General features: G+C 47.4%; 1 protein-coding gene across 1 annotated transcript; it reads right to left on the reverse strand.

The window, feature by feature from the left end:
• Positions 1 to 2,112: 2,112 nt before the first annotated feature.
• Positions 2,113 to 3,066, reverse strand: LOC308382529 (vitelline membrane outer layer protein 1-like; the record flags this gene model as incomplete). The annotated part of the gene is given in 4 exon segments (XM_080860214.1): positions 2,113 to 2,319; positions 2,321 to 2,393; positions 2,478 to 2,587; positions 2,914 to 3,066. Coding segments are annotated over 4 exon segments (543 nt in total).
• Between the last annotated feature and the right edge of the window lie 8,233 nt (positions 3,067 to 11,299).

The following is an 11,299-nucleotide window of genomic DNA, read 5'->3' on the forward strand; positions in this document are numbered from 1 at the left end:
TGAGTTTTCATGGAAAACATGAAATTGTCTGGGTGACCCCAAACTTTCGAACGGTAGTGTATACATATACTATATATATTATAGCAGGCTATGTACTGCATAGTTTTTATATAAAATACTACACACTCATAATAGGTCATAATTAGCCTGGATTTTAAGAAAGTTACCTGTTACTTATGTCTGTTAATTTCATTGTAACTCCCAAAAAAGAAAGCTGGAACAGGCGTGTAAGCATATTTCTGGTGTGAGTGCCAGTTTATTGATATGTCTTGAGCTGATGGTTGAAATACTCCACAGCATTTTGAACCACATACCATGATGAAATGGAGCCTACTGTAGATCTATTCACCAAAAAGCTACTGTGAACTACTGAACTATTGGTTCTCATTACTCATGCATCATCATCAAGGTTACTTCACTAACAGCATCTTAATATGATATTATTCAGGGCAGTGTCATCTCCCCAGCCCTTTAGACTCTGTACCCTGGTCACAATGCCACAGATTCCCCCAGGGCACTGACCACTCCCCCTCCCCCAGCCACCCCATGATGCCAGCACCATGCAGAACCCATCCACCTCTGCAGTGGAACATGATACTGAAGGTATTCACAGCTGCACGTCTGGTAAGTCCACCTACCCCATCCACATAAAAAGTTACAAAGTCGGCTAATTTAACAGTAATTAATAGTCAAACAAGCCTCAAATTACGCTGACCACAGGTCATGAATCCACTGTCTAGTGTATATGACATCCACATGACTCTGATGGGAACAAATATATGTGTGTGCCTTCATAGAAGTCAGACCCCATTAAGTGCAGTGTAATCTCTGCCTGCCCAGTGACTTTTCCACCTGAAGCAACAACCAAAAAGACAACCGACACCGACATCATACCCTAGTTGTCCCAGCGGCTCCATTAGTGACCCTGATGTTGCCCTCCTCGGCGGCAGGGTCCAAGGTAAGGGTGACCAGAAGAGCAAAGATAAGAGACATCCTTCCTCAATCCACAAAAGATGAACCTGGAATGGACATAGTTTGGCAGGAGAGCACCATTGAAAAATAACTTTAAAATTAATCTTAAAATTCTTAAAGATACAAATGTTTTTTTTTTTTTATCATAATCTAGATAAAATATCCATATTATTACCAATAGAATTATTTTTGAAAAACTGATCATGACAAAGCTTTTTAAAGGCTTTACTTTATTTAACAAGCTCTTAACTTAGGTCCTTGCACATTGCACTGGTTCAGAAGAAAATCTCTCCCACTTCTAAACCCTGGCCCTTTCGATGAGTAACATGGGTGTGGTTTCCAAAGGAACAACAGAGAAGATAGAATATGGCATCTTTTTAGCAGGGCTTTAGTCTAATAAATCCGATTACAATTTTATGTTGGGCAAACAAAGTTCCCAAACTAACTGTTCTTTTTTAATGTTCTAAATTGAGTGATTGATGTTTTTTTTTTTAATGTTTGACTGATGTGTGTTGTAAAAAAAATACCGAAGTGTAATTACTCTGGTGTTTTAGCGTCTTGGTCTACCCTGAGCCTGTCAAATGTGTGTCAGCACACTCCATTTGCCATTCTGTTCTCAATAAACAGCATGAAAGCCAAACGTACACCTGACTCTGTGATATTGCTATAATACCCTAAATCACATAACAATGCGCCCAACATCATGTGTATTTTTCTTACTTACACAATCTAATCAGGTTGGGTTCAGAACACAATGACATGTGGGTTTTTTGTGTTTGCTTTAGTCTGTTTTTAAAGGTAGTCTTCCCCACATAACTAGAGATGGAGCAGTAGCCAGAAGACTAAAAGGACCAGCCTAGACCGGAGCACTAGCCTTGACGCACACGCAGAGGATTTGGTGTGTGTGTGTGTGTGTTGCAAATGCAATGCAGTGTACATCAGAGTGGGAAATATGTCCGACTCTTTATTGATATAATTGATGATAGAATCAAGAATCAATAATTAACAGAATTTGACTAAAGAACCAGTCAGACAGCCAGTGGAGAGAGGGCACCTACGGGTGGATCTATAAACCAGAAAGCTACTGTTAACTGCTGAGGTACAGCTACATTGTATATCATCATCCTCATCCAGGTTACTTCACTTGCAGCATGTAAATTTGACATTATTCAGGGCAGTGTCATCTCTCCAGCCCTGTGGTCTATCCACCTTGGTCTGTAATCCACAGATTCCCCTAGAGCACCGACCACTCCACCTTCCCCAGCCACCCCAGGACATGCCAGCACCAGTCAGAATCCTTTCATTGGTGCAGCGGAACATGATGTTGTTGGCAGCGGTGTCATCTCCTCCGTTCCACACGGAGATGGAAGGACTGAAGATATGCAGAGCCACAAGTCTGGAAAACGGTCCAATTCCCCCATCTTCAAAATACACAAGATATTATTGAATTAAGTGGTTTCTGATCATTAGCCTCAAATGATAAATACTACAGATTATTAATTTACCGTCCAACCAATGACTCTATGAATTTGGTGCCATTGTTTTGTGTGTGTCGGCACAGGAGTCGAATTCCATTGAGTACAGTGTCATCTGCCCAGCCTTGATTGCTTTCCACCTTTAGGAGCAACCAAACAACCAAAACGGTTGGTGGAGAGAGGTAACATGATATTATCATGACTGCAGTTCATCCAGCCTCCGCCATTTGTTAAAAAAAAAACAAAAAAACATTGGGATTTTGAACATGAAACTGTATGTTAGCTGGAATTCCAAGCCATTTGGTCATCATACGGTAATGAACGCATCATAAATATTTTCTTACTTACATAAGCTAATAATTGTTTGGTTCAGTACACAATAACATGTTTTTCAATGTGTATTCAGTTTAGTTTTTGATTTGGTTTTTATTTAGTCTCCCCCACATACAGGCAACAAAGCACTCACCTTAAGACTGAAGCCAAAAGCCTGATAAGAGTGGGGACACATCATCATCTCACCCCAGCTGCCCCAGTGACCTCCATTGGTGACCAAGATTTCGCTTCCCTCTGTGGGAAAGGCCGAGGGAAGGATGACCAGAAGAGCAAAGATGAGTTTCATCCTTCTTCAACAAGTAAAAATGAACCTGGGAAGGACATATTTTGCCAGGACAGCATAATTGAAAATAATTCAAAACACATACAAAAAACGCAATAGGCTACATCGTAAATTATATCAATTATATGTAGAATATGTAATGTAGACACATTCAGCAGTTTCAAGAAAAACTTGCTAAGCCTCTAAATAAGCAAAGGCCATCATTTCAGCAGTTTCAAAATACCCACCTGACAAGACTTACCCTTAGTCAGAACAAGTGAACATATTGTAATATCCTGTGATATTGTGTTCTGTGCCTGTTAGGTTTCCTGAAATGTTGTGTGCCTTTTAGGGGGATTTAGGGGGTGGAGTTAAGTGTGTGCGCGTGAGTGTGTGGTGTGCAGGTGTGAGAGTGAAGATGATAGTTAGTAAGTTGGTGCTGTCTATTTCTAGTTAAAAGCGTGAGTTGTGGCTGAAACAGCAACTCGGTTGTTATATGCTTGTTTGAACAATAAAGCATGGGAAGTTTCCCACGAGTTTGACCAAGACTGTCTGGAGTATTACATTGGTGTCAGAAGATCGAGATTGGACCTCGCTTTGTTTGGCTGTTCCTGGCTACCACTCAGAGGGCATTATGGATGGCTTCATGGGTGCCCGTTCCAAGGTGAAAAGTGAGTGTGAGGATTTGCCGGAGCTCCATGGCCTGTCGACCTGGGCTGGCGAAAACTTTGGAACTTTGCGGCACGATGCCACTGATTCGCGCCACTGGCAGTACGGGAGGGCTTCGGATGAGCTACGTCACGACTGCAAGGTTGCTTCGGATGTACACAAAGATGGCGGCGCCCTGCACTTTGCTCCAGCAAGCCCAAAGACGCCGAAATTCTCTGGTAAGGGAAGCTGGGAAGCATACCGAGCTCAGTTTGAACTTTTAGCTTCTGCTGCATACTGGTCAGATGCAACAAAGGCCCTTCAGCTCGCCCTTTCGCTGACGGAGGATGCTTCAGCCGGTTTGCTACTTTTAAGCCCGGAGGAGAGAGGTGACTATACAACTCTAGTTGGAGCGTTGCAGAGGCGTTTTGGCGAATCTAACCTGAAAGACTCTCTACGTTGTGAGTTCAAACATCGCGTTAGGAGGCCGGGTGAGTCTCTCCGCGTCCTGGCTTATGAGATTGAGAGCCTCAGCAGGCGCGCGTAGACTGATATGCCAGCTGCCATCCAGGGTGAGCTAGCCCGCGACCAGTTTATCCAAGCCCTTACACCGGACAAACTACGCTTGCATGTACAATTCGCCCACCCAGCCAACCTGGGTATAGCGCTTGATCTTGCCATAGAGAGGGAGACTGCAGTTTGTGCTACAAAGCAATCAACACCTCCTGCTGTCACGGTCGCTGCTGCGTCGGAAGTGCTAGACCAGAGGCCAGCGTGGGTGGACGAGCTGGTGCGTGCTGTGCGGACTTCGGCTGCCCGTCCTGAGGATGACACCAAGCGCCGCCCTGTTGTCTGCTGGGGGTGTGGCCAGCACGGGCACCTGCTCCGCCGCTGTCCTGCAGAGAGGGGCCAGCAGGGAAACAGCAATGGGTCCGGGTAGCCCCGACACTACGGACCCCTTCAGCCACTCACCGGGGACTGCAGTTTTCGCATGAAGGGGAAGAGTGCATGGACAGACTTATACAGACTGACCCTGTTGTAACAGTGGGCTGGACAGAGGTGGGTAACTTGTGCCATGTTCCGGTGCTGGTAGGAAATGTGTCGTGCTCAGCCCTGGTGGATACATGGTCCACTGCCACATTAGTAAGACCAGACGTTGTTCTAAGATTCATGGGGTGTGCAGTAAACCTGGGCTCTTGGGTGCTAGTTCTACCCGGTGGACAATGTGTTCAGCTGACATCCCCCTCTCAACAGGTAACACAAATTGTGCCTACCTACAGCTTAACAGCGCATTCTGAAGCAACTGGTCCCCAGGTGCAAATGATGCAGTCTAGCCCACCCGTGTCACCCAGGGGCCATGCAGTCTTGCCTCCGTCTGAACAGACAAGGGACCTAGGGGATCGAACAGAGGCAATCAGAGACATTTGGAGAAAAAACTGTGCTGGTCTAGATGACCAACAGCAAATTAATCTGTGGCAACTGCTGTGGGAATTCAAAGACAATTTCGCTCTCAGCGATGATGAGGTGGGTCTCACACATCTAGTACAGCGCCACATTGACACTGGCGAGGCACGGCCCATCAAAGTGCGCCCCCGCCGCCTACCCATGGTGCAACCGGAGGCTGCTGATCAGGAGGTCCATGCCATGCTCAAGTCAGGCATCATCGAACCCTCTGATAGTCCATGGTCGTCAGCCATAGTCATGGTCCCCAAGAAAAAGACTTCAAGATGGAGATTTTGTGTGGACTATAGACCGCTGAATAAGGTGACGAGAAAGGACTGCTACCCCATCCCGTGGGTGGATGAGACACTGGACCTGGTGTCTGGGTCATCGTGGTTCTCATCGCTTGACCTGCAGAGTGGGTACTGGCAGGTCCCCCTCACTCCTGAGTCGAGACCTAAGACAGCGTTCAGCACTAGCAGGGGGCACTGGCAGTTTAAGGTTCTTAGCTTTGGACTATGCAATGCCCCAGGGACATTTGAGAGACTTATGGACAATGTGCTAGCTGGTGTTCCCTGCCAAGAGTGCCTAGTGTACTTAGATGATGTCCTGGCTCATGGGAAGTCCTTTGAGGCTGCGTTAGGTTCCCTGAGGCAGGTGCTGGAGAGAATAGCTGGGGCAGGCCTTAAATTACATCCTGATAAGTGCCATTTCATGAGAAGGGAAGTGGAGTTTCTAGGCCTTAGAGTGAGCGGGGAGGGCATTAGCACACTTGAGGAGAAAGGCTGTGCTATTAGAGACTGGCCAATCCCTAATAACCAGAGACAGCTCAAAAGTTTCTTAGGATTAGCCTCTTACTATCGCAGGTTTGTTAGGGGGTTTTCTTGCATTGGTGCACCGCTTTTCCGCCTGCTTCAGAAAAATCAGCCATTCACATGGTCCACAGACTGCCAGGAGATATTTAACACTCTTCAACAGGCCTTCACACATGCACCAGTCCTCACCCCCCCAGACCCAGCCTTACCTTTCCTGTTGGATACAGACGCCAGCAACATTGGCATGGGTGCAGTACTGTCACAAACAGGGCCTGAAGGGGAACGAGTGGTGGCGTACTTCAGCCGCATCTTCAGTAAGAGTGAGCGGCGTTACTGCGTGACAAGGCGTGAGCTGCTAGCCATTGTGACGGCTGCTCGGCACTTCAAGTACTACTTGTGTGGTGTGCCTTTCACCATCAGGACGGATCACGCTGCGCTCCAGTGGCTGATGTCCTTTCGTGCTTGAGGAGCTGCAGTCTTTCCACTTCACGATAGTGCACAGACCTGGGACTCAGCATGGCAATGAAAGGATGCCAGAGAGAGAGAGCTACGGGGCGAGGAGACTGCTGCTGAACCAACATGCTGTGCATTGCAGGTGGTGGATGCTGCTGAGTGGGCTGCCTGTCAGGAGGAGGATGGAGACCTGAGGCCAGTGCGTCAGTGGGTCCTCAACGGGCACAGACCACCCTGGGAAGCTGTGTCAGGACTGTCGGTGGCCACGAAAAGTCTGTGGAGTAAATTCAATGTGCTGCGCCTGTCTGATGGGGTACTGCAACGTGCATGGAAGAAGCCAGCCACAGGCGAAGAGAGGTGGCAAGTTGTGGTGCCAAAAGACCTCAGAGAAGCCGTGCTGGGGTCCTGCCATGGGGGTGCCGGCTCTGGTCACTTCGGGAGCACTAAAACTCTCTATCGGCTACGCCAGGGGTTCTATTGGGGTCAGCACCGCCGGGATGTTGAAGATTTTTGTCGACGCTGTGATGCGTTTTCAGCACACAAAGGACCCCTGGACCGATCCCCTGCAACAACAAACATCAGGGGCACCGATGGAGAGGGTAGGAGTGGACAAAATGGGCCCATTTTCCGTAACAGACAGAGGAAACAAATATGTGCTGTGTGCAATGGACTACTTTACGAAATGGCCGGAGGCCTATGCTCTACCGGACCAAGAAGCTGAAACGGTGGCAGAGGCATTGATAGAGGGCATGTTCAGCCGGTTTGGAGCAGCAGAGGTCATCCACAGCGACCAGGGTCGTAATTTTGAATCCAAGCTTTTTGCTGCCTTGTGTGAGCATTTAGGCATGCAGAAAACACGCACAACACCTTTACATCCACAAAGTGATGGCCTAGTGGAGCGGTTTAATTGAACTATGCAGCAGCAGCTAGCCATTCTCACAGCAGCCCACCAGCGTGACTGGGACAGACACATCCCTTTTGTTTTGATGGCATATCGTTCTTCTGTCCAAAGCTCCACCAACTGCACCCCTGCTCTACTAATGTTAGCCAGAGAGATTCGGACACCTGCAGAGCTGGCATTTGGTAGGCCACCGGACTCTGAACATCCACCGGGCCCGGAGTACGCTCGAAAGCTTCAGGATCGCCTAGAAAATGCCCATGCCTTTGCCAGGGACCAGCTGGAGAAGGCCCGCATGAGGCAGAAACGGAACTATGATGTTAGGAGTAAGGGCAGAGACTTCCAGGCCGGGGAGTTGGTCTGGGTTTATACTCCTAAGCGTAAGAAAGGGCGGTGCCGCAAGCTAAACTGCCACTGGGACAGGCCTTGTAGGGTCATCGAGCGGGTGGGTGAGGTGGTCTATAGGGTACAGGTTCCCCCTAGGGGTAGGAGAGTAGTTCTCCACCGGGACAGATTAGCGCCATACAGAGGGAACGCCGTCCCATTGTTTGAGCAGGGGCCTAGTTCACAGGCAAACCCCGGGCCCTCTGCAGATTCAAATTCCTTGGCCTCCCCTTCTCAGATGTCCCCCAGCCTTAATGTCCCTGACACCCCATCAGCAGTCCCCGCTCACCCCCCTGTAGCACTGCAAGGTGGGCCGGGACCAGACACGCTCAGGCCACAGAGACAGCGGCGGAGACCGCCACGGTTGAATGACTTTTGACCCCTCGAGGGCGAGGGGCTTCATAAAGGGGGGGGCAGTGTAATATCCTGTGATATTGTGTTCTGTGCCTGTTAGGTTTCCTGAAATGTTGTGTGCCTTTTAGGGGGATTTAGGGGGTGGAGTTAAGTGTGTGAGTGTGTGGTGTGCAGGTGTGAGAGTGAAGATGATAGTTAGTAAGTTGGTGCTGTCTATTTCTAGTTAAAAGCGTGAGTTGTGGCTGAAACAGCAACTCGGTTGTTATATGCTTGTTTGAACAATAAAGCATGGGAAGTTTCCCACGAGTTTGACCAAGACTGTCTGGAGTATTACAATATATAAAGAGGTGGCCAGCAACATTTATAAAAAGGGGGTATACATAAATACACAAACCACAAGACAGACCCTGAAACAAAAATGCGGTATATCTCAGTGTGCTAAAAGACAACAAAGAAATAAGCATCTTTCAAGTCATATTCCCTGGCATGTAAAAAGACATCTGACCTTAATGTTTTGGCCAGGACCATTTGTTTTCTCCCTATAGCCATTACAGGGTATCACCTGTGTAATTAAACTGGGAACCAAATATATGTTCCCACTGTTGCCGGTGTTGTACCCGATTTAGCCCCCCCCCCCCCCCCCCCCCCCGTCAGAATAAGCCCCCCCCCCCCCCCCCCCGTCAGAATAAGCCCCCCCCCCCCCCCTGTTCAATTCTGAAACTCACTGTGCTTACTCATACTAGTCCCATGTCTGTACTCTGAAAAGCATTTGATGTACCCGATTCAGCCCCCCCCCCCATCAGAATAAGCCCCCCCCTTGATCGGAAAGGAAAGCAGTTCGCCTAAATAAACGCATGGAAAAATACTATACTACGATTTTCATTATTTGTGAAAGAGATGGAAGAGAAGAACACAAGTGATTACAGTCTTTAGAACTGTTCTAAAGAGTACAAACAACCGATGTTTTTCTTCCAAAAACCTCGGATAATAGCAATCTGACTGGTGTGAAAATAGGCCTGTCGTGATATGCATGGGGGGGGGGGGGGGGGGGGTGCATGAGTAAGCACAGTGAGTTTCATGCATGTGACACCTTCCTAGTAGAATTGAACAGGGGGGGGCTTATTCTGACGGGGGGGCTGAATCGGGTACAACACCTGCCGGCCTCCTATGATCGTTAGACCAACCAGCTACTAGGACTCAGACAGATGTCCTCAAACACACAATGAGTGTATCAAAATTAAATGCGACCGAGTTTGTGCACCAACTCGGCTCACTCAAATAAATGGTGGAAAACAAGATTGGCGACGTAGCCTCCTTTGTTCAGTTCGTGCAACAGGTGTGTGTGTGTGTGTCTGTGTGTTAGCAGTGGCAAATACGGGGCAAGAGTGCCGTTCATATGCAGATGCACCCCGATCGCCACAGTGAGTATTGAGCCTTTCTTGAAAAAGAGACATAGGGCCCTATCTTGCACCCAGCGCAATTGACATTGTCACCGACGCATGTATCATTCCTATCTTGCACCAGGCGCACAGCGCGGTTTTCCCTCCAGAGGCGCGCTTCGAAATGAACTTGCGTCGACATGGGCGGGGGCGGAACAGAGAAGGCGTTTCTCTGGCGCAAGCGGTATTTTGCAGTTTCAAAACAACGCCGTGCGCCGTGCGCCATTGACCAAAAAAAAGCTGGTTTAATGTCAGAGGCGCAATGTCTTAAGTCTGTAACGCGTATTCAGAACGCTATTTTAAGGGCGCATGTGCTTGCCCGCACAGTATAGGACCTATAGGCTACACTTTACTTCTGTCGTCTACACGAGAGATTTATACCAATTATTTGGCAAGCCATATATAATTTCAAGGAAAATAAAGTATTTACCACATGAGGAAATCATTGTGATATCCATATCCAAGATATTTTAAAAATAGGCATACATCTAGCGTACACATTGCCCCAAATGATTCAGGTTAATTGTAATGGCAGTGTTGTACCCGATTCAGCAGATGCACCCCCTCGATATTTAGTCTTGTGAAACGCCGTGTCAAATACATTCAACTTGCTCAAAGGAAAATTAAGTTAATTCATGTTGTAGTCATGGCTGGGGTAGGCTATATATATTTCCACCGAACAAAAAGGTGTTCTTTTGCGTTCGCTATTATCCGAGGTTTTTGGAAGAAAAACATCGGTTGTTTGTACTCTTCAGAACAGTTCTAAAGACTGTAATAACTTGTGTTCTTCTCTTCCATCTCTTTCACAAATAATGAAATCGTAGTATAGTATTTTTCCCTGCATTTGTTTAGGCGAACTGGTTTCCTTTCCGGTCAAGCGAGGGTGCTGAATCGGGTACAGAAGTATGGGATCCCTGGCGTCCTTGGCGCTATAGACTGTACCCATATTCACAGACGTGCCCCCCCCCCCCCCCCCTATGAGGATAGATTAGAGGACTTTAGAAGACGTGAGGTTGAACTGCATGTGCCGATGGGTGCAATATTATTACCACGCATACATAACCTAGTGATTCAGTGAGGGTGAACCCAAAACATCGGAAAGTATGTTTTTGTGACGTTTATTTCAAATATGTTGCCACCAAAAAACGAATGCTAGTAACTGAAAAAATACAAACAAGAAATGAAAAGTAGAACCATTTCTCCAAAAAAGCATGGAAAAATATTGCCGTGATTGTTTCTGGTAACACACGTTCTGGTGGCCTCACGGTCTTCCTCCCGGTAATTCCGCCATCACGATAACAAGCCGCTTTGCAATATGCGCTCCTCGCTCTTAAAGGGAATGTGAGAAGACGCTCTGATTGGTTTATTGCATATTACGCCCAAACCACACCTATGGCTAAGTAACCTCCTTTGGACCAACCCTTTTGAGCGCAAGTGTGTTTTTTTCCGCCGTTAAAATAGCAACTGCGCCATAGAGCCGCCCACACAGCTACTTGCGTTTGGCGCCATCCTACTTGCGTTTCTGATCGGCAAGATAGGGCCCATAGGGTCTCAAAATAAGGCAGAAGATTTGGTTTGCGATGTACCTACAAGAGCTATGATCCTCTGGATGCTGTGAACAAGACAACGAGCAGCAGTACACCTTTGAAATATCTTTCGCCAGGTCATTTAAGTATTTCAGTTCAATACAAACGGGTTCGGTAAGACTCAGGACATTGATATCCAAGTAATTATGAAACTCAAAACACATGCCATGACGAAATGAGCTGTCTCCCGTATGGTGTGACAAGACGAACAGTTCAATTGAATCCAGTTCCTGCAACCTA

The sequence above is a fragment of the Sprattus sprattus genome (genome assembly GCF_963457725.1).
Source record: "Sprattus sprattus genome assembly, chromosome: 2".
In the NCBI taxonomy this organism is placed as follows: domain Eukaryota; kingdom Metazoa; phylum Chordata; class Actinopteri; order Clupeiformes; family Clupeidae; genus Sprattus; species Sprattus sprattus.